Source organism: Phalacrocorax carbo, chromosome 8, assembly GCF_963921805.1.
Source record: "Phalacrocorax carbo chromosome 8, bPhaCar2.1, whole genome shotgun sequence".
Lineage (NCBI taxonomy): Eukaryota > Metazoa > Chordata > Aves > Suliformes > Phalacrocoracidae > Phalacrocorax > Phalacrocorax carbo.
This window is the reverse complement of record NC_087520.1, coordinates 15,151,620-15,175,982: the sequence shown is the minus strand read 5'-3', so window position 1 is coordinate 15,175,982 and position 24,363 is coordinate 15,151,620. Positions and strand designations below refer to the sequence as shown.

Here is a 24,363-nt window from a genome sequence, read left to right as displayed (position 1 = left end):
ATTTCTGTTGTCCTACTGCAGGCAGGATAAGAAAGCCCATGAGTTTTACTAAACTACCCTTGCAGCAGTGTTCTTAAAATGTGGTTTTAAGGGAAAGTTCCATTAACTCCTGATTCTGCACATCACCATCACAGCACAAGACTTCTTCCTTAATCGTTATATTAAGTAATTACAGATTTAGAATGACAGGGAACTCAGTCCAGCAATGGCCAGCTTTTTGCTTTGACCCTCTGTGAAACGTAACGATCCAACAGATCCAAGTGTCATATCCATAGAGGACATTATCTTGGGTTTTTTTTTAAAATGAGTAGGAGTTCAGTAAGTAGGAAAGGCAGCCAACGCTTTCCTGAGTCTTCTTTCACCCATAAGCATGCCGCATTTTTAAGAATCAGCATCTCAAAGAAGCAAAGTGTGTCTTCACAAGGGAAGGTATTTCCTAGCCAGAAGCAGAGATCCTACGGAAGGACCGGAAAGAACTTAGGAACTTCTGGCCACAGCAGGGATACACCTATACAGATAGATAATGAGAATCCATGCTTACAAAAAGACAGGAAACTTTGTGGGAAAATCTTAAGCAAACCACTAATCACCTACTTCAAATAAAACAAATCCTTCCTGTTGGGGCAATGTTACTCCTAACTCCTCTTGCTGTGGTGTCTCCACTTCCTTGGAAGCATCCAGTCTCAGCACTGGCAGAGATGGAGCACTGGAGAAAGGGGTGACTGCTCTGCTTTGGTAAGGCAATTTCTGTGTTTCCACATCCCAGCATTCACACCTATTTATAGTTTGAAGTGCAATTGTTGGCAGCAACACAGATGACATAAGGAAAAGAATCCACTGTTGTAACAAACAGATCTACAGCAGAGCTTTTACCCACCGTGCTTCAAGAACTGTATGAAGCTGGCTTGCAGAAAAATGGAAACAAAATAGCTAAAATTTCACATGCACCATTTCTGACAGCTCTGAGCTGTTGTGCTGCCTAACGCGATGTAATTTTTAGTTCTGAAAGCTTTCCATACTATTTGTGGTTACCTCAGAACTGCTCATTTCTGATGAACGTTTGCCCAATTGCGTTCAGTTTACTAAAGATGCATTACATCTCTAGTAAATGTTCATTATAAAGATTCAAGTCATGAGCAGACGCATCAAGAACTCTTAACAGGTGCTGATTTCACAGGATATTTGGAAGACTTGTGCAATACACCAAGTCTCCTCCATTTCCAAGAATGTTGTGAATGCTTAATAATATAAAATACCTGAAGTATCCAATTACAAATGGGAGGGATTATAGGAGGGGATACGGTAACATGACATGACAAGTTTTATAAGCTGAAGCATGACCGTACAAACATTAAACAGTGAAAGAAGTGGCATAAATAGGTTTTACTTTCTTAAGGAAAACACCAGCTTGTTTTGACTAAGCCAAGCTGCAGACAGAGTGATAATTTCAGATATCTATAATACATCCAATAAAAAGAGGAAGACCTACCTTCGGAGGGCAGTAAAGTGCAGACTGTTATCTGGAGATGTAAGTGTACGTTCTAGATGGAGAGCGGGTCTCATTCTGGGCACTGGGTGGCACATTTAAGAAATCCCAAATCAGAATTGTATCATCATGGGAACTACTAATGATCTGAAATTCATCAAACTGGAGTCTAAAGACACGTCCTGAATGTTCCTGTGAGCAATACGAAATAAGCTTAGCAAGGCAAGACGACGATAACATTTCATTTCATTTGTACTCACACATGTATCTGGACACAGGATGGTGTACTCAAACTCTGGCAAGCTGACTAAGAAACTCTTACTTATAATTACACTCAAGTTTAAGAAAAGCTGATTTTGTATGTAACTTTTTTTCTCCAAAATACATGGCTTCCAAATCCAGTGCTTGTAAACCCTGAGCCTCCCCTGGAGGGCCCAGCCATAGAGGCTGAGATTAAAGACGAAAGCAACCTATCAGTCAAGCAGCAGCAATTTAGAAGATTGGCTGGCACTGACAGTCTGCCAGGGCTCCTTCTCTCTCTTACACAAGATTTGCATTCAACACTGCTGCTAACTCCTTTTTTGTACAGCCCTAGGACACCACATCACAGCTTCATCTAGAAGACGCTGCTGAAAGGATCATTATGGCTCCTTTACTGGTCAAGACAGACAGTGTTCAAATGCTGCCATAAGAGACGTGGACGAGTACGTGCTCCGTCAGCTCTTTCAAGAAATCTCAAAATGGCACTAAGAGGCCCAGAAAAGGTTCTCCTCTTCATCCTGCTTACCCATTTTTAATAAATTTAAAAGGAGCACACTACCTTCATTACAGAACTAACAGGAGCTGTCAGACTGATCCCCAAGATATAATCTGAGCTACCATATACCCACACAGAAGGGAAAGAATCAACTTTCAGTAAAACTAAATACCCTGCATTCATATGGAATAAAAGGTTAATTAAATCTCATCTCAATGCAGAAAAGAAAGAAAACTAGAAACTTATCTGGCCATGTAAGCACTTTAGGTGTTGGAAAGGCCAAGCACAATAAGCCAGTTACCATCACATACAGACAGCAACTTTGGGTCGCTACTAGCTTGTCAAACTGACTCCTGAAGTAAAGTTTCATGCACATTTCAGTCAAAAGAACAATGACTTAATTTCCCCAATTTATTTTTAATTAAGTCTACTGTCATAAACAAAAACCCACACTACAGAGAGAAATATAACTGAAGCAGCAGTCTTAAATATGATAGTCCACTGAAGTGATCAGAGTTCCTGTGGTAATCCTTTCAAGCCAACCTCCCCTCCCTCTTCACATCTCGTCCTTCCAAACTAAACGGTTAGGAGAAAGCTTTGGGAAAGGCTCACGAGATTCCTCCCCTCATTTTAATAAGAAGCTACAACAGTATTAGGGAAACACGCCATTAACTAGAATTATTTGATACAGTGTCATGCTGATTTTTTTTTTTTCAGGAGTATCCAAGAATCTCAAACTAGAAAAACTTTATCTTTCTTTTAAGCTCAGACCAAATCATTCAGGATATAACAATATATAATTTTTTCTTTATTCTTAGAATAAGCAGCAGCCTAGGCTTTACAGGACATCCTGAGTTTTTCCCCTATCCCACTATAATGTAAGAGGCATTTTATTACAAATAAAATATTTCAGATAAGTCTAAATGAATTAATTTTACATACCACTAACGTACGCAAGCATAATGTACTTGCTGGGGCACGAGGGTCAAGAGCAGCTTGCAAGTCCCAAACTTTAATTTTGCTATAATGTAAAACAAGAAGGTCATTATGAAAGCATTGTTTCAAGTATAAGCATAAAAGAAACATCTAAAGCAATGAGAAGTATGCCAGATTTTCCCTACAGCTAGTTCATCAGGATCAAGGAAAATGTTAGAATCTATCTTCACTAAAATACTAACACTAAATCTCGTAAAACTCAGATAGTTTTATATTTGTTTTTAGCACCAAACACAGCTGATGTCTTTGTGACGAACCAAGCGGGTTGGTTATATGGAAGACAAATTGACTGTGTGTGCACAAGCCATTTTGGAACTGCAGAAGATCTCGAAAGCTTACCGCACTACTGGTGAGGGGCAAAGTACCACTGGGAATTAAGCTGGGACTGCCAACCCCAGTGAGACACTAAAACCCCCCCAAAAAGTCTAGAGACACAGTTCAAGAACTGTTTTCAGTAACTCTGCTGTTCACTTGAAGTACAAATCAGGCAGCAAAAGAAATGGAGAAATTAAATTAGACGTGGATGTTAGCTGTCCTGAACCCACTACACAATGAAAACACTGAGCAAGTCAGAAGCACTAACAGTGGGACTCCTGCCCTCAACCCAACAGAAGTGGTCACTAGAGACTTCCAAGAGCCCCACAGGATATATTTATGTTCACAAACATTTTCAGTGCTGCTGTCTTCTAAAAATAGAAAGCCTAAACTACTGTAAGCACACAGGACCAGGTAAGGAGCAATTCCTGAGGGAAGAAACAAAGGAACGTCACTTTAGCCAAACAAAACTTTACTTTCTATGAGTGATAACACAATTTAGGAGCATGCTAAGGAGCACCAGAAAAGCAGATTATTGGCTACTTAAAACTGCAGCTGGCTGTGTTGAAATGCTCAAGCAGAAGCCACTCAGGTAAATATTGATCCATTAGTCAAATCAGAAGAGAACCCTTACACAAGAGAACACAAGGCTCAATGGCTTTCAGAAGATGCTTTGCTAAAAAGGCAATTTTTTTTTAAATGGCCTTCAAAAACATACCCATCATAGGCTCCACTAACAATCCTCTTATTGTCGAACCTGATGCATCGAACCAGTTCTTCATGGCCTTCCAATACTCTTAAACAGGCACCACATTCAATGTCCCATAGCCTTAAGAGAACAGAGGAAAAGGCCTGAGTATTTCAGGTTCAGCACTGTCCCTTAGCCTCACGTGCAGTGACTTAAGCATGTTACTAAACGGTTTTCTATGGGAGGTATCACATAATTTGCTTAAAAGGGCATGAGAACCATGAGCTGTTCCTTGCATGCAATTCATAGATAAGTTTGTGTTGCAGCTGCAGTATATAAAAATTAATTTAGTCATTCAAAGTTACATACAAGTAAAGGTGGGATACATGTGAAGTTATCTTGCGAAACTTTAATACACTTTTTTCCTATTCTGCATATACCAACGATTAGAGGTTCAGAAACTAATTAAGAAAACCTGTGGCCAACATCTTTCTCATCCCTCCAAGCAGAAGACAAGGTGATAAACCACAGCAATAGATAAGAAGTTTTGCCTATCTCTAACATAAACCTCAGTGACCCGCTTTTTCACAGGTACGTGATATGTTTACTCTCACACTGAGTTAAGTTTCATTCATACATCATCTGCTCCAATAGCAAGACGTACCAAGGATGTTCTGCACACGCGGCAGTGCAGGACAGCACCAAAGGTCAGGGAAATCCTATTTTCATGCATGCAAGTGTACACTGCTACATACCGATCACAGCTCGTGGGTACCCACCTAATGGTATTGTCTGAAGATCCACTGACAACTAGTCGATCCCTGTACTGGAGGCATGCAATGCCACGCTTGTGCCCATTTAGAGTACGAACAAACTCACATGTACTTGTACTCCAGACCTGTGAAACAGGATTAACGCTCCTCTGAGAATTATGCCCAAACAAGGTTTTAGAATTTCAATGGAAGGCATTACAAATTCATAAGCAGAAGAGGTCTGAAGCTAACCTTTGCTGGACAGTGGGAATGAAAACTCACATCATATTTTTATGGGCAAAGAGCGGGTACCTGGCATTAGTGGACTAACGGTGCTATGGGGACCTAGCAGTGACAAGAGCCACGGGCATTGCTATTACACATCAAGTCAATGAGAAAAGTTAGGTAGGAGTGTATATAAAATATTTTCAAGTGGTGGAGACTGCCCCAAATGATTTCAAAAACTTGATTACATCAGAATCTTGCTAAGTTAGCAACCATTTTTAAAAGTGGAAGTTATCCCATACACAAACACCCCACATTTTTTTACCAAAGTGCTAGCAATCTACTAGCAAGGGAAGGCCCAAACCATGGCCTATAGAAGTTTCATGGTTGCCTCTTTCTTAACGAATTATTCAATCAACTTTGCCCATTTTTAATGAACTGTAATTGAAACTAATGTAGAGTACCCAGTGGCTCATTTTCCAACAGAGTGCAGTGGGATCTTTGGCAGATATTTGGACATTAAACTGCCAAGATCTTTTTGGCATAGTCTAAGGTAGTTCTGGTTCTAGAGGGAAGGGTGGAAATGCCTTTGTTATATTAATACACTCTGGGTAACTCAAATCTTCTCATATGTAATAGCCTCCAAATAGAGCCTCTTAATTCTTCAAACATGGCAGAGCCTGGCTGAGCTGCTGGGAAGGCATGGTGAGGAAAGGCAACTACTGATAAATTTCACGTCTGGAACAGGATTGCGGTTGAAATAAAAAATAACACTTGGAAAAAGTCACAAGAAGTGCCACATTTAACAAACAAACTGATCTTGAAACCAGAGTTCAAACAGCAAATGGGCTTTACTTTTTTGCAATTGTATGACAGAAGCCACAAAAATGTTACTAGCCTAGCTATGCATATAAAGACATTAACAGCTAGCGAGAGGAAGCAGCGCACCGAGTGGTAAAGAAAAAGGCACAGAACCACTTGGCTATTCAGAGTTGAATAATACTCAGAAGCTTTTCTGGCTTGGTAGGCATGCAGACCTAGATTAGAGCTCTGCCAACTTACTTTAATGGTCCTGTCACCTGACGCTGACACAATATACTTGTCATCGAAGTCTACCACATTAACAGCAGCACGATGGCCAACTAAGACACGACGCAGGGTGATGTCAGTAGGTGATGCCATATCCCAAACAGCAATTGATCTGTCCTTTGAGCATGTTACCATTAAGCCATTACTGAACCTCAAATGAAGCACTGCCTCGTTGTGATGAATCAGTGTATTCAGAACTTCACCTGTATTTACATCCCAAACTCTGCAGAAGAAAAGAATTTTATTCCAAAGGAAGGATGATGTCTATGCACGGTATAAAGTATAAATATGTGCATGTCTGCTACTTCCTCTAATGGGAAGCGCTCTGGTTGCTTAACACCTCTTAGGGCTTGGGGAAGGCAGGAGGACAGCACCTGGGAAAGTATCCTTGTTCACATCTCAGACTCACAAGGAACAATTAACAGCAGCAAGCGATTAGGCCAGGAAATGCCTAAGCTGGGACCCACTGCTAAGAGAAAGGGCTGCTTAACAGTGACCACAATTCTGTAACTCTTGAGGATGACTAAAACCCATATGATGTATAAACTGATGAAACAGACCAAAGCAAATATTACCCAATATGATTTTTTCAGTTTTACACCATTCAGATTTAGCACATACCAGTCACAACTGGGATGTAACACCCTCCAGGGCTACCTACTAGCTTACATGAAGTGAAAAATCACAACTTAATTTCTACTGCCTGGAGGGTGTTATGATCAATTCTTAATTTTTTAAAAGTGTTATAGAGATTGACACTGGTAAACCAACGCAAGACACCAGGAGACAAGGCCCTTCCACTGAACCGTATCTGAGCATCTCTGCTGGACATCTACTGGCCATGGAATTCATACAAGAATTTAAACTCAGTAACATTAAAATTGCTGTCTGACAAGTGCTCCATATATACCAAGTACCCTTAACAGTCATAATTAAGAGATATCAGAAGGCAGTACAACAAATCCTAAATGAGGAAATTATTGTATGGTTGGCTATCAGCCATTCTACAACCTCAGGACATGTCTTGAATCATAAAGGTCACGTTCCTTCAAAATTCTTAACACTAAAAAAAATGAGACTGAGATTTGGAAAAACATTTATCAAATGTGTTTCTTTGCCAAGTGTGAACACCTTGAATGTGATATGTCACATTCACATAGGGATGTTTTCTGGTATTTGCAGATTATTGTAAATATGCCCAGTGCAAAAAGTTAACACTCACCTCACTGTAGAATCTGAAGATCCAGTTACAATGACTCTTTCATCATACTGCAGACAAAGAACTGAGCCAGTATGTCCTGTTAATACCTTCAAACATTCCAAGCTTGTTTTATCCCAGATCTGTTAAAAATAAGAAGTATAAATGGCTTATCAAGAACACTGATCCAGGACTTGAACATTGCCACAAGAGAGAAGGAAGGGAAAAAAACTTCCATGGGCAGTCAGCCTGTCCAAACAGTAGGCATATGTCCTCCCTTTTAGCTTAAGAAAGTCTCCTTGATGCAAATTTTTGACAGAACAGTGAAATAACCAAAAATCACAAAAAGATAAAAGCCTGTTTTGCAAAAGGGAATGCCACAGATTATCAGTGTGAAAGCAACCTCTATTAGCATGAAAGCAAATTACTAGCAATGACAAGAGATACAACTAAGGACAGTGGTGAATGCAGTCTTCATGTTATGTGAACTCTGATTTCACAAGCGTTTCTTTTTAGTCAGCAGTATCAGTCTCCTGGCTGGCAGTCCTCAAAGTTCCTAGAGCAAAGTGCAGGCAAGAGCTTCGCATGGCTACAGAAGAGATTTCCATCCTCATAAGCCCTGCACAGATAAATATTGTCTCCTGAAGAAAGGAAAAGTCATCACGGAAACAACAAGCAGCCAGCTACCTTTCCAAGGCAGAATTACCCGTTTACCTCTATGGAAAAGACTAAAAAAACCTGTTTACCTTAATGGAGTTATCTCGTAGGCCACTGATAATCTTTTCATCATCATACTGTAAACAGTAGACACCTTTGCTGTTTTCGGAGCGGCACTGAATTCTTTGCAAATTATGTCGCCCACATCGCCAGTTAGATTCTATAGTCTAACAAGAGAGGAAACTATCAGGAGTTAGGCACAACGCTGCATGCTTGAGCATGACTACTCCAACATATACACAGCAATCTTTCCACTTTCATATACATCACACTTAAATTTGAAGTAGGTGAAACTTAAATATAACTTTTCTCCCCTCCCCAGCCCCTGCGCCAAATACACATAACACAATGAATTAGAATTAGGCCTTCTATAATCTGTCATGACAAATGCTGGGTTTAGTGGTGAAAGTTACAGTCAACCGACCTTAATGAGAATTTCGAAAGGAGCCATTAGAGATACACATTTCATAATAATTCAGTTCCCCGCATATTTACAGGACCATCTGACATAAGCAGCAAAGATTAAACCAGGAGCTCATATGGTGCCACGTTCAGCCTCACCTGAGTAACTAACATTACAGAACTGTTGAGTCCAACAGGGAGGTTTATGGGAGTTCTTGGACCTTTCCTTCCCCTACCCAGTCATTTCACCTATTAACTGTTGTTATGCATCTTAGAAAGGGATTTTGATATATGAAAGCCTCCTCTAAGCACATTAAAGCCTGATAAAAATAAAACTGAACAGGGATAATAAGATTTCAAATAATCCAAACTTACTTTTTCCCCCCCTTAAAATCTGTGGAAGCATAATTCTCAGTATTTTCGTTCTGAGAGATATTTTAAGGAAAGAGACCTGACACGCCTTTAAAAGCTGCAAACTATTTCATGGCAGAACCAGGATGATTTCCCTGTTTTAATCAGCTTTACTACTAGCAAGACAACCAACACTGGTTTCAAAGAAATACAGGATTTTGGATAGGAACTTCGTAACAATCATAAGAGAATCCACGCACAGAACTGCAGGCCAACATCTGCAGTACCTAGACAGGCTGGGATGCTTTCTGTCTTTCAGTATAGGCACCAGAACAGGCCATTTATTTAGCTATTTCCCTGGGATCCCCTCAAATACTGCAAGGAAACCTGGGGAGTAGCTGATCGACAGTCACTTTGTCTGGAAAAGTATTTATAACCAAATCTTAACTTTCAAGGCGATAGCAGGCACCTCTACAGCTCCTCCAAGACCGGAGAACAACTGAAACGCTTACTAAAGACAAGAGTGCAGTGCTACTATGATGTCCCGATTCTAGGAAAACACGTCTGCTCCAGGGGAAAACTAACCTACCACTTTGTTTTCCAGGCATTTGCTCCTGCAGTTGTCTCCCATTATGCAATCTGGAGAGAATTACACAGAGTCATAATGTAACACAAACCTGATGTGCCACAGGAATTTGTCTAAATCACAAGCACTAAGAGATGCTTCTAGAGGAGCATGCTGACAAGTTATTTATCCCCTCTCGTTCTCTTCCAATTTGGTGGGGAAGTTAATGAAATTAAGATAGCAAGTCATCTGTCAGTTAGGGATCTGCTTTTCTGGCCGGCTAGCGCACTGCTGATTGTCAGACTGGGAACTGGGCTTAAAACGTTCAAATGTGACACTGCACTGGTTCAGCCTTGGACTCCTGCCTCGAAGGTAGCACACTGCTCATTATGCTACTTGCTAAAAGCATAGGATGGAGGTTTTGAGGAATAACGACAGGCAATTCTCAAGCTTTATCCCAAGATTTATCATCTGTGCTAGGAGGGCAGAACTGCACCTCCTTATCTCCTTTGCTGCTACAGAGGTGACCCTCAGAAACAGGATTTTAGACATTAATAGCATCAACCAATATAATTACAGATCTGAAGGCAAGGTATTTAAAAATGCAGTACTAACACTGAAGACACAGGAGATAAAACATGACAGATCAGTTACCCAATTTAAATAGTTTTAGAAACCATATGTTCAGACATTCAACTCTAAGTGAGTTGAATGAGGTCTAAGGGAGAGTTTCCCTAAAGCAATGCTCTTGGAAAGGTCTGAAATAAGCAGCTGCACATAACACACACCGGATTACTCTAGCTGCCGAGTGCTCAAACTCTATTTGAGGACTTTCACTCTTCAGCTTCCTGTGACAGTGATTACCAATAGCTACAGAACACCACAAATCAGAAGTTTTGCTTATAACAGTTTCCTAAACAAAACAGCAGTCAGTAAAAGCATACTCTCACCAGACATTCAGGACACTAGCTGGCTTAATTCTTAGAAGTTCACTATCGGAAGCTGCTTAATAAGCTCCCCATAAGAAAATGTTTGCTTCAAATAAAAGAAACTAAAGAATTTTTTGTATCTCTGTGAAAGCATGATAAGTCAGTCATATGCAGGTGCACATTTTAATTCTGTGAATAGATGTCATTTCATTTAGACATGATATGGTGTGGCTACTGTGGGAAAATACTTCATGTTTTTCGAGAACTTGTAAAATCCCCTTACACTGCGTAAATTTTCAATAAGCTGGGAAAGTAGCCACAATACACAGAGAATATGCAGCAGCATTTCAATTGGCAATAGAGTGAAAACAGATGTGTACGTATAGAGAAATAACATTATTTTAGATGACTAAATACAGCTGAGTGGGTGGGCAACCTGGAGAACCCTCTGAAAAAGAACATGTTTAATACAATACTGGCAACCACATTAAAGCTCCTAGCTATAGGAAATTTCTGGTTGTTACTGGATAGTGCAGTTAGTAAAAGTCTTCATCTCCAACCACCTTCCAGGAGATATCTTACTAAACTGTGTATACACGGAGTAGGTAGGCATGTGTGTACAAGGGGTGAGGGAGACATTGCTGTGTTTTATGGACTGTTACAAGCATCAGGGAGTCAATGCTGAAGAGACCCGTGGTTTATTTGCATATTTATGGTACCAGACCTAATACTAACACATGCAACACCCACTACTGTATTTTCTACAGATCCCCCTCAGTCTCCAAGATAACTGCCTCTAAACTTGGTTTTCACAATTAAAAGCAAGATGTTGCAGAACACCATCTCCTTAGATCTCACACATAGAAAAAAATTTTCTCACACTTCTCCGAAAACTCACTAGAGCAATAGCAGCAAGTAGCTGACAAATGCTGTATAGCCAACAAAATCTGGACATACAAGGGATAAAGACCAAGCATGAAGCCAAAGCATCTGCCACAGCAGGGGAGCCATTTGGCAGCTGAAGAAATGCATAAATGGATAAAAAAAGGCATTTAGAGAGAAAAGTACAGATAGAAAATAGCCCAAGATGCAGAGGTATAGCCAAGCCTTGACCATGCCAGAATATGTTCACTGGTACAAAGCTGCAGTTAAAAAAGAGACAATTCATCTGGAATGATAGCTGGAACATTTACTATACACTGGAAGTGTTAAGGATAATCTGCTAGGAACAGGGTTTTTTTTTTCCCCCATTGATAATGTACGCTGTGTTCAGTCGCTTGGCTAAAAATTGCATTTTTATCCCTGTGAATGTTATTGCAGAGTAAGTGGGTTTATCTTAATCCCACAAACCAAGGAGTTTCTGTTCCCTCCAAATGCACAATTCTCTTGCAGGACAAATGGGGCAGAAAAAAGAAAAAGGAACCTACCCATTTCTTATGTACATGGGGATTTCTCCTAAAGCATTAGGCATTTACACCAGGGGCAGGTAAAATCCAAACCACTGTTCTTCAAATGCTTTCTTCTAAGAGAAGAAGGAAAATCCTCCTTCTGGCAGAGGAAAGGCAAAAGCAAATGACGTTATGTCACTGAGGTGGAGAGGGCTTAATATTTAATCCATTATGAAGTAAAGAGGGTTTGATAAGCAAAGACAAAATGACAGCTTGGCCATGGCACCAGGCTCCCTGCATCTTTGGGGTCTTTCCTCTCTCAGACTCTTTGAAGATGCTACAACCGCTGGGGGGAAGCATCAAGCTCCTGAAGGATACTGATTCCCTAGACCCTAGCTTGAGCCTGGAATTCACTGCTGGGTCTCCAAGCTGCTGTTAGTGAAGGCCAAAGAGCTTTTTTTAGTCTCTGTATCAGCCTGAAGAAGAAAGGCTATGTGATCTTATTACCTAAAAGACTTGAACTGGTCCTCAAGAATAATCCACAGAGAGCTAGCTCTCCTGTCATTACCACAACAGCATAAACCGCAAGATTTCTGACCACACAGGGATGACTGCCTCACAGCAACAGATGACAAAATGTGCCAGCAGCAAAGCCTCCTTCCAAAACAGCCCGCAGAGGGATAAAAACCCTGCAAGTAAAAAGCGCCACCACCTTTCTTGTGTCATCACTTCTAAAAACCACTGTTAAGGAGCTAAGTGCTGGTGGTAGGCATGTAGCAGCAAAGCCAGCTACAAACTTAAAGACCACAGGAACTGGATCAGCACTGGGACAGGTGCTGTACATGAAGAGCAACGAAATCCCTGTGCCAAAGCAGTATGGCAGAAAAAGTACTTGCAGTGCATCCAATATCCCCTTCATAAAACACCTCCTCCTCAGACCAGCTGCATAATGGAAGCGATGAGCAAGAAAATTATGTGGTCAGCAAGCTCTACAGAGCTTACATCTCAACGGAGTAGCTGAAGAGTTTTGGCAGAAGGCCAGTTTACCTAATTACACATTCTCTAACGCTTGAGCATATTGTCCCCTGAGCCAGTAAACATGTCTTTGGAATAAAGCAGCAGGGTATACAGATGTCCATACCAACATCTTGAACATACATTGGCACTGCTGTCAGAAGAGAGAACACCAAGTGCTGCAAACCATCCACCACTGCATCTTGCCATTTACTATCTTACTTTTACCATTACATATATTGCCTTCCCCTATTAATTCTCTTACCATATTCCATGAAAAACCTGAACCAACAGGATTCATGCTACATTACAGGGCTCAGAAGGGTGACAAGATTTGGATTTTACTCTCAAAATGCTTTGAAATGTAGAATGCAGCAGCTATACAACTGGGAGCTGCATGACAGCGTGTCCCTCATATAAGACCTGTTTAGTGTTTAAGTTAAAATTTGTACAGTGCAGATCTGAAAATATAGGCACTACTGCTCAAAATAATGTTTCCACTACTAAGAAGTCTTCATACTTTAGATTATTCACAATTAAAGATAAGTGAAAGTCCAGAAGAACACTAAAAGTTATATGGAAGAAATTCTTGCCATGTAACACGGGAAGAGGTAGTAAACAGCAAGATAGTAAACAAATGCAAGGAAGTAAACCTAAGCAAAGATTAATTTAAAACAGCAATCAGCTGGTTTTTGGTATTCACCTCATTTCCTGCAAACAGAGAGTAAAGTAAGAATAAAAGCCACCTTTGTGAAGGATCACAGAAGCAAGACTAACAAAGAGAGAAATGCAGATTCACTATACCCCACTAACACATAATGTATGCTGATTTTTACACATATGTATGCATTTAAAGTTCAGTGTGTTTTTATTTAATAAAATAAAAAAGGCCCACTTTCACAAAAACAAAAGCAAGGGGGGGAACCCCAATAACTGAAAGTGGGCTTCTGGCTTGATTTATTAAAATCACAGGATACTCAGGCTATGTTTTGAAGAACAGTCTGAAATTTAAGCAAGACCAAAAAGCTAGGAGTGTACTACTGAGAACCACTCCACATCTGAACACTACACAGGCCTTCAGATCAGTTTGGGGTAAAACATCACTTTTAGTATGAACTCTAAGACCAGAAGAAAAGCCGTAAACAGTGAAGTACAAAAATCTAAACAACTCTAGAGAAACAGGAATGGGAAGCTTTTCCTATCAAGTGTTACAATTCAATTGTGATTTTTTTTTTTTTGCAGAATTTGAGACCTAAAAATTAAGTTCTTAATTTTTACAGCTGCTTAGATAAGATCCAAATGTGGACAATATAAATTGATGAAACATTGTCTCCTTCTGTATGCAACTGATACAATACATATGCAGCTGCTCAAAGGTCCACCAAGCAAAACCACTCCTGAGTCTTGCTGCAGCTTTGCTGAACCCTTTTTAAAGCCACATTTAAAAAGAACAGATCAACCTTACAATGCTGAGCAAGATAAATCTGGACAGTGGAGTATCCTAATGTCTTACAGAGGAAGAGCAGAAGACTTGCAGAAACTGCAGTGAAGACCACTGACATACAAGGAATATAGGAAACCACTTTGGGAGGAAGCTGACAGCATAATACTTACCATTTTATAAAGCATGAAGAGAAGACAGCATGTTCTCTAAGTGTCAAAATGGTGTATACACCAGAGAGCATAAGCAAATCAGATACTGAAGTTTCAGACCTAAAGAACAGTAATTCAGCATTAGGACTATCTTACTGCCCGGGATGGTGGTAGTGACTGATTTGTTGAGGGAGACAGAAAATGAGGCAGGAAATAAGATACTCTGATCACTCCCACGTAAATGAAGCGTAGCTGCATCATATCCCCGTGCTTTGCCCAGTGCATTGGTTACTGGATGCCATGCTAGATCTTTGATCTGACAGGTACAGTTGTTCTGTTTCCACAGGGCGGGAGTAAAGAATCATCTCAACTCCTGCTCAGGAGAATCTGCAACAGGAGGATGCAGCTGAACAAAGCAGTCCCTCTTCCCTGAAAGGTCTGTCTTCTCTATCGAGCACCTCTGCAAACACAGCTACAAAGCATGAGATCCCAAAAGAGATCCAAGGACAGCATCTGATGAAGAAAACCTTTTTCATCTCTGCAGCTGCAGTGATCACAGTAACACCCATGGATGGATCTCAATGGTTGTCTCTTAAAGGATCCCCATTTCTGCCAACTTCAATCAACTAGGTCTAACACACTCAGACAGGAATACATCAAGCTTTCATGTTACGGATGGAACATCAAAATACACTAACTTTAAGTGGACTCCTGCTTAGACCACAGTGATACAGAAGTACTGCTATCTGGAGAGGAAATCTTAAAAACAAAAGCCAACAGCAATGAGAATGGAGAGAGGTCCTCTGAGGCACTTCAATGATACACGCACCTGGACTATACACAACACCTGACAAAGAACAATGCTGCTGAAAAACTAAATTATTGCACCCTTTAAGTTCCATTGCAGACAATAATTTATGCATGACACCATAAAAAGTTTACACAGGTATTTATCAGGCCCTATCAGGGCAAAGTACTCAAATAGGAACAATTAATCCCCCTTCTCAAAGCTGCAGGAGAAAACCAGCAGCCTTTTATGCCTGTTTGTGGAAAAAAAGTAGGTGTGACGTGAGCAAAGTAAACAAAAAAGCCAAGGGATCCATCCTGTGCTAGGGGCATCTGACAGGAGTCTTCTGTCCTCTTCAGACACGAGGGCCGAAACCCGTGCCTTGCGCACACAAAAACTTTGTCCCTGCTGCTCAAAAGCCTCTCCTTTCCTTGGCCAGTTTCATTTTTAAGAAATGTCTTTTGGTAAGTGTCTGTTGAGTAGAGATTTCAAAGACTGGCTGAAAAATTTTGTAGGCATATAATGCTGACCAGATTCTTCACACACACGCACATAAAATTTCTCCAGCATCATAATTAGAACAGTACTAAACAAAACCACTCCTTCAAAAATTATACAATGCAACTTTTATAAACAAAGTTCTCCCAATGCTGGCAGTGACTCGGGGTGAGAGCTGACTTCTTCCCCTTTTCAAATTTTCCCAAGGCTTTAACATTTCAGTTTTAGTCCTAAAATCTGAACTTTCTCAAAATTCAGAAGAACACATGGTGTTTATCTGACGGCCTTGTGCCATATTCTCCTGAAGTCTTCAGCAAAATCACGTATCATTCTCATTTTAATTAGGTGGTCCTAAGTCTCCATGGAAACAAGATATGGGCACTTTCCATATGCCTATAGATAAAGGGAACATTTATGAAATAGGTCTTCTCAACTCATCACAAGAAATAGATACTTGTGCTAATCCTGAGGGGGAAAACAGAATAGTTGGCCAAGCTTCACAAATAATATGGAAAAAACCCAGGGACTCGGGGTTCTGGAATCAGCAGTATTAAAACTTCCCATCCTGGCAATGTACCGATTAACACAGTCCCATTTAAAGAGCTGACCTTGCCCACAACACTTCAGGACTGCACCTGGGCAGAGGATACCCCGCCGCACCAATCAGATCATCTCCATAAACAAGGTCTTGCAAACCCAGCTTCAGTTTTCTAGGATAAGCCCCAAATCAGGTTTTCCCTTTTAAAAAAAGCTCCTAAAGAAGCTTGGCAATTCAACATCTGACTTGGAGACATTTAAAATTACGGGACCACCTCTTGTGAAATGAAACCTGATTAAATATTTGGCTTCACAGTGGAGGTGGAGAGTAACTACCTCTTTCCAAGAATTTGACTTCAGATCTCTAAGTGTCCTCTTATGTTCAAATCCAATGATTTCAGAAGTGACACTATGTTCCTAAAATGTGTTTGGCATGAAATAAACATGTATTGGCACTAATAAATTTTCAGAGCAGCAAGGGAACCTCACTTTGCCAAATCATTGCCTGTATTACCTTGCAGCTAACAGCACTTTGTGGTTGCATGGACTTTTGACTCAAAATGCAAATAGAGCCCAAGGGAAAGAATTCAAATTTGCTGTTTAGCATTCTTCATTTTTCCTTCCAATTGTTAATTCAGGTTTTGGATTACTTTTCAAATTCTGTCAGCCCATCCAAAGGAAAGAGCGCATTCTCCTTTGAGCTTATCTCAACCCACAACCCAGTTTAGTACCAGCTGCAGTAAATTAATATCTCTTACCATTAGAAACAGTCTAGCAGAATTTGGTTAATCTTTGTGCTCCATGGGTAAAATACTGAATGAAAAGATTTTTGTGTTACACTTTCCTGTATTAAGAATTCAAGTCCTTTGGACAAGATAGTTGTTTTATAAAAATACTTATATAATTTTATAAATGCTAATATGGTAGCCTTTGGCTCATTGCTAGCTCCCTAAACTCTGACCCTCTGACAGAAATAGGAAGATCTTATTAAAGGTCCAGGAAAATATTTGAAGAAAAAACATTTTGGTATTCAGAGATACAAAATTCTTCATCACAGCTAAAATGAAAGTCTTATTTAAGAGCTTCTGCACATTGCTTTGAAAAAAATGAAGGAACGGAATAAGTACGAAACTGGGGGAAAGCACGACTTTAGGCTTAAAAACAGAATAAGTGGAGGAAAAAGTTAAGAAGTGCTCCTCATCTTGTAGCTCAGTTTTGTTGTTACTGTTACTCACCATCCACATTTTTAAACAGTGTTAAAAGCTTCTTTCGACAGTCCTTTAGGGAAGCAATTTGTGAAAAGTGCTGCAAAGGGCGATTTATTAGAAAAATTATACTAGACTTTTGGAAGTGGAAGAATTATTGGACCCTTGACTATTAGCAGAAACACTAACCCCACTCCAGGTTGGAAACCTGGAAAACAGCAATATTTCAGAAGGCTCGAAGGAAATATGTAAACAGGGAAAAATCTGTTGTGGCACAATACCCCCATCCTTCTGCCTTCCCTCTCCAGTTCAGCAATTTCGAAGAACCAGGAGTGAGAAATGCGCTGGCTGTATAAACTGAGAAGTGATGATTCTGGAAGTAGCCATTAGTTTTCAAAGAGAGACTTCACCACTCTAGAAGACCAGACAAAGACATATTTGTTTCCTGAATCTGGGCAAACGGAGGCTTACACTTTCTTTTGCTAAAGTGAAGCTCATAGGCGAGAGCCCACAGCAGACAGGTCCTGCCTCCTTTCAGCTTTACTGCTCTACCACAGTATTCACAGGCCATGGACAGCACTGAGGTTAGGTTTAATACCTTAAATTCTACCCCAAGTGATTGACAACCACTAACGACCAAAGCTTTTTCATAGGTTTAAAGACACAAACATGGAATAGGATGTACAGAACTACAGGATATTTTCCCTGAACAGCCCTGATTCTGCTTCTCTATACTTGCCTCCCTCCGAGTCTGAAACACACAGGAGTTTCCCACATACCCCAGTAATATCTAACATCATTAATTATATAAGCATTAGATAGAAACTACGGAAATCATATCTAAAAGTAGCTGTATCACCAGCCAGTTTGGAACATGAGCAGAAACTATGGCAACAGCTTACAGTTTACTCCTCATACACCGCAGAAATGACAACTCTTTTCCCACGCTCATTACTCACGTTACTATTTTTAAGTACTAGTGGCATATAGCACATTCTACCGTTCCAGCTCCATCTCAAAGCTTGACACGAGATAACCCCTTACTCTGCATATTCTACATTTATCACATCATCCACCTGAGCATTACACAATGAAAAATAAAAATTTATTAGTTGAAACTCTGAAAGGAAGTTAGGGTTCAAAAGAATATTATAAAACTGTGTTCCTTGACTTCTAAACAGTGATGCATTTTCTGTACATACTGAATATATAAGTCCTTATTTTTCAGGCAGTGCAGTGCAAATTTTTCTCCTAATTTGAGGGTTTCTTGAAAAACTAAATTTAATCAAGATGACAGTAAATATATGTAACATGTTCATTACTATATTTTTAGTGGCATACTCATTTCCTGCTCCAAGATATTTAGAGACAGAAAAATTTAATATTTAATGTATTAGTAACAAGCAACGCCTGAGGGTTTTGGGTTTTTTCCTGCTTATTTTATGCTAGCAAAAACTGTCCAATTCAGGAGCTTCATTTCTGTGCATTGTACTAGCACGTCTACAGCAACTAAAGAATGAAAGTATTAAATAGCAGATTGTGACAGGCCAAAGGCTGAATAGCCTCAGAACATCTCTAAGGAACACTCCTATTTCTAATAGTAATTCCTATACTAATGTTCCACTTAACACCTAAACAAATGAATTTCAGAAAAATAACTAAAAATTTGGGTCATAATAATGCTATATAATACCACCTTCACTGTTCTGCATCATCTCAAAGGTCATCTTTTCACACTGCTTCCTGACAATTTTTGTTACTGAACAGTGCCTGATTTTTGCAGGAAGGAAAAAAACCATCACATTAAGAGTTCTCCTTAATCTCACGGGCTTGCAATGATTGCAATATCACTCTGTCATTCCTTACGGAGAGTAGACATCTCCCTCCAAATAAAATAGGTATCATTCAACTCACAAGTAAATATCAAGTCTGATCTTATTTTGACTAGGCTGCATTTCATGCTTAATTCTTTATCTTTAAGTGTTTATAAATTGCATAGCAAGCATTATAAACAAATATTTGAAAATTTGATTATGTTTTCGAGCAGATACATTTTACAGATACGGTAAGAGTTTTGAGTAATTTTGTTTACTGACTGCCAAGCAACATAAACTCACATTTGCCACAGCAGAATGATTCCATTAGTTCACATCTGTCTTAAACATCAAAACATGTGTTTCCCCACTAATGAATTTCAGAAAATAATTTCACATCCATCACATGGCTGAAATAAATCCAGTACAGTCTGTGGTATAACTTAAGAGTTTTGTGGTGGGTACACAGCAAACTGAGCAAGACAGATTGTCTGCTGGTAGGCAGAACACCAAGATGATCCTGATTTATTGGAAACATTTTGAAGTGAGCAAGCCCAATTTGTAACTCAAACAAGATAAGCAAAATTTTATATCAAAGTAGTAATTTCTACAGTCTTTTTACCACCAATAGCCCTACTGTGTTTATCATTGCAGGACTGCTTGTTCTTATCAAACCACTCAAGGGGAAAAAGAATCCATACCCTGAAGAAAGATGTGTTTGCAACAGGAACTGCTTTAGGAGTAATAAGTTACTAAATCAGTAGTGTTTTAAATAATTGGTGTTTCAGGTGTTAACCCTCAGATCACTTAAGTGAGCATCACCAACGTACTAGAACATTCAGCAGTACATGGAATTGTCCTGGAGTAGTAAGTTTCCTAAAACAACTACTTTATTGAAATCCATAGTCCCAGAAGAATTCCAAAAATCTTTAAACACAAAAAAGATGGTGCGAACAGAGAGTAACACATTAATGCACGTACTGCGGCAGTAAGTTGCTGAGGGTATGTTTTACATTGTCTGAAGAGCCAGAGCTCACAAAGTAGTAAAGATACAGACACATGATATGCTTCATTGCTCCAATATGCACCATCTTTGAAACACTAACAATATGCAACATTATTTCTCCTCCAGATATTATATATCAGAAAACATACCTCTATATCCTGTATTATCTTTGGGTATAAGGACCTGTAAAATGAATTGGGGGGGCCATCTGTTGGTCTGTTTTTAAACAGGTACTGATCCCTAGAAAGAACCAGAAACATATTTTTCAATTTACCACAAAGAATCCAAACTTTAAAGGAATTAAAAATCTGCACAGAACAAAACCTTGACATATTCTCACAGAATACTTGTAAGAAATTTTCATATTGCCGTTCCAATCCTTGTGACTTTACAATTTGACAGCTGTATTTAAAATGCCCAAGACTAAACAGATAACAGGTGTTGTCCTTATGGTTTTCCAGATTAGGGTGCACTGCTTCATAAGACTTTTAACCAGCAGGGTGTTGTCCTCTTGCTCTTTACAATATGCCTTGCATTTTCTTAGGCACACCACTAGAGAGCACAGAAAAGCAGGTTTCTAAAGCAGAACAACCTGTGTCTTCAGATACTCGTAAGGATAGAAAACCTCCATTGCCAGAGATATAAATGGTTTCTCTGAGAGGGGCTTCTGTAGCCCAATCAGCTATTTTACATTTTAAGAAAAAAAAAGTTTAATTGGAAATACTTCACTCAAGAAGCCCTGCAAAACATGTTGTTGCTTCTTTTTGTGAGCTGATTCTACATGTCAGTTCTCCCTGCAAAATAGAAACTACAGATTTGCAGACAGACTTACCGCAAGAAAGCAAGTGTTGAAAAGACACTGGTGCACAAAAAGGACAGGAGACAAAGCCAAAGTAGAAACAGGAGCCAACAGCTTTCGCCATAGCTACCCCCACTAATCCATGGGAAGAGGTAAGGATCTCAGTGATACCAATTTACTATAAACTTACTTTTTGGCAGAGCTCATGATTAGGGAAATTCGTGAAGGAGAACACTGTAAAAGGTAAATTTAATTATTTTTCAAGGTACTTACCAACCCCTTCTTTCTGACAGTCCCTTCCATAGCGGATCTGTGCGTACCATTCTTTCAATCAATTTTTTCCATAGCATTCCCTCAGAGATGACTCTCTGCCATTCCTTACATACCAGCTCTGCTGCACAGAGTGATCTGGCATCAAGATAGGAAAGGATGTTTTCTGCTATGTGATCTAAGCCTTGCTCTACAAAGAAATGAAGGCAATCAAAATGTCAATCACTTCACAGTAAACTACTAAACAAGTTTTGCAATACGTACAGAGAAAGCCAACACAGCTTTAAGGCACTGGAGCAAAACAATAATTAAATTACGATACATAGAAACACCAGTTACAAATTAATCCAAACAGGTACGCCAAAACATCTAACTCCTTATTCTTCTTGTAGTCCAGTGTGCCTACTGGGGTCTCCCATTTCCACAGAGTGAGAATGAGCACAAATCAAAATTCAGCATCGTATGCAAGCAGCAGAAAGCATTTTGCTGCTTCTGGGTGCAGAATCCTGGACTTTTTGAGCACATAATGCACCAGGCTACATGATCCAAGATGATCACCTTCAAGCAGATGCTTTACTAAGCAGCAGCGATAAATTATTGATTATTTTACTATTGCTTTACATGTAAGAATAGATAATTCAACCTAGCAAAAGACAAGACTCCACAGGAACAAATGCAGACATATCCAGTAGCAGCACGAGCAAAGATTCTGCAAAAACTTTCTTGCATCAAATGTGAGGACTTCTTTTTCTATTTAAGCTCTTTCTACAATCTGCAAATGCCAAGTCCGCTCCTGAATTTTGTTCAAGACACTGGCATATGCCAGAGACACTGCGCCCTGCAGCCTGGTGCAGGAAGAGGAAATCAATGAGAATGAGTCTGACAGTAATTCGTTAATTGCAAACAGTGATTTAACATCTAAGGCAGTTATTCCCACATTCATGGTTCACCATCACTAGACTCCATACTTTGAGAAATTATTACTGAAAGACTTTTACCAGAAGTTGGGGGGTTTGAGGCTTCCTTTAGCTAGAAGAAAATTCAAGAGGGACAAGTTTTTTGAAACAATTTCAAGTTGAGTAAATCATTCAAGAGTAACATTCAATATAGCATTTATTTGGGGGCCAAGGCATGCAATTGTTTTTAGTATGAGAATCAGCAAAGAAACCTCAAGATCACCAGGAGTCAAGCAACTCTCAAATAATGAGAGGTGACAGCTCAGCTTCTGCACCATAAATTCCAGTGCAAAGTAAATGTAGTTTAGCTGCACAAAAGATTTCCCAATGTATTTACCACAACCATATGAACAGATATTGTCTTTGCATCTTTCCTGCATCTGCTGCTCTCCCACCCTTGGGGCACACTACAGTGATGTGTGAGTTTGCGTACTGCTGATTTGACATTAGCTTTACTGGGTCAGAGAATGAGTTCAGCAATGTACCACAAGAAAACTCCCAAGTAAAACAACATTACTCCAGATGAAAGCCCTTTGGCGGTATTTAGACATTGCAGAAGCAACATCTGCTTGGGCAACTCTCATGCTCTAATTGCACCTGCAGCATAAGCTCTGTAGCTAAACAAGCAACAGTTACAGTGGACTGGAGAAACACTGACTTTCGTCATGAAGATCCTAGCTACCAGGAGCAGCTTATTAACCCCTGTGATCCTTTCATATCATTACAGGATTAGATTTACACATTCAATGCACTCAACTCGCCAGCAGAAGTTTAAATATACCAGAACTGGGGTCCTGCCCATTGATCCAGGTCTGTGTAAGGTAATGTGCTGTGATATATTATTTAATGAATATCAGTTAATACTTATCCTAAAGCGCTAGGCACTCAAGCTGAAGCTGATAGATAGAAAGAGTACATCAATAAAGATGATTAATCCAGTAGGCTGCCACCACAGATCTATCAAGACATAAGAGGAGCAACACTGCATGCATTTGCTTATGGTCTTTGCCTAGATCTTCTCTCCTGCTGAAGGTGTTAGATTTGAAAACATGATTGTAGTTGAGTAAAGCTACATACATAAAAACCACTTAGATAATATACTTGCACTAAATTTAAAATAGCAGTCAAACTTTTCTTGTTCTTATTCCAACTACAGTGTAATTAGTCCCACCAAAAAAAAAAAGAATCACTGTTAAGTCTGTTATTTATTTCAAAGGGCCTGCAATTTTGCTTTCCCAAAAATGCCACTAAATCAGAGATCTAGAATAACTTAGTTTTCGTGAATAACGTATGCCAGTTGGCCAGGCATGAAAAGAATCTTTCAAACTAGGAGATGATGACCTTTTTAATTTTCCACTTTATCTCATGACAGCCTACTTTAGGCTTCAAATAGTCCAGAAAAATCAAAGAAACTACTGTTAATTTTTTAAAGAATTAACAAGTTGTGTTCATATAGCCTTCCACTCCATGTTAAATTCAGCATGGCCTTCATAAAAAACAAACAGCAATAGAAAGGAGAAGTCAATACATGTAGTTGCGAAAAGCTTTTGTTCATTTCTTCTATGTAGTTTATAGAACTACAAAAAGGCTTTAAAGAACGGTGAACTCTCCTGCAACGTAAACTGGGTTTATACAAGTTTTCCAATAGCAGTCATAAGAACAGATTCAAATAACTGACAAGTAACCAAACAACTGAAAGGTAACAAGCTCCAAATAACTGGTGGATCTCAAATCTAACCACTTCCAAACCAGCAAATCCTCTCCTAACAATGCCATGTCTCAGAGCAGCTTTAAGCTATGCCATCTCCTACTTCAGCAGTTTGAAAATACCAAGGCATTTAAATACATTGTGAAAGTGATTTCCAGTCTGCCACATTTCGATCTTTCTAGTAAATAACAACTTTGAGATTCTAAATACTGTTTACTTAGGATATATATTTATCTTACTGTGATGTTAACGTGATTTGAAACAGTTCAAGGTTTTTCTGGAAAATATAATCATTGCAAGGTCATTTTAGAGAGTTTA

The 24,363-nt window shown here is 39.4% G+C and overlaps 1 protein-coding gene across 6 annotated transcripts in view; it reads right to left on the bottom strand.

Annotated features, from left to right (window-relative positions):
• The window catches only part of FBXW11 (F-box and WD repeat domain containing 11), a 76,353-nt gene that overhangs the window by 4,566 nt on the left and 47,424 nt on the right, over positions 1-24,363 (bottom strand). For all 6 annotated transcript variants that reach the window (XM_064458894.1, XM_064458898.1, XM_064458895.1 and 3 more), the window contains 9 exons: positions 21,385-21,571; positions 20,462-20,552; positions 8,253-8,390; positions 7,531-7,649; positions 6,282-6,531; positions 5,022-5,140; positions 4,273-4,383; positions 3,186-3,264; positions 1,490-1,678 (listed from right to left, as the gene is read on the bottom strand). In XM_064458894.1, coding sequence (XP_064314964.1) covers positions 1,517-1,678; positions 3,186-3,264; positions 4,273-4,383; positions 5,022-5,140; positions 6,282-6,531; positions 7,531-7,649; positions 8,253-8,390; positions 20,462-20,552; positions 21,385-21,571 — 1,256 coding nt within the window. In that variant the 3' untranslated portion in view covers positions 1,490-1,516. The remainder of the gene's footprint in view (positions 1-1,489; positions 1,679-3,185; positions 3,265-4,272; positions 4,384-5,021; positions 5,141-6,281; positions 6,532-7,530; positions 7,650-8,252; positions 8,391-20,461; positions 20,553-21,384; positions 21,572-24,363) is intronic.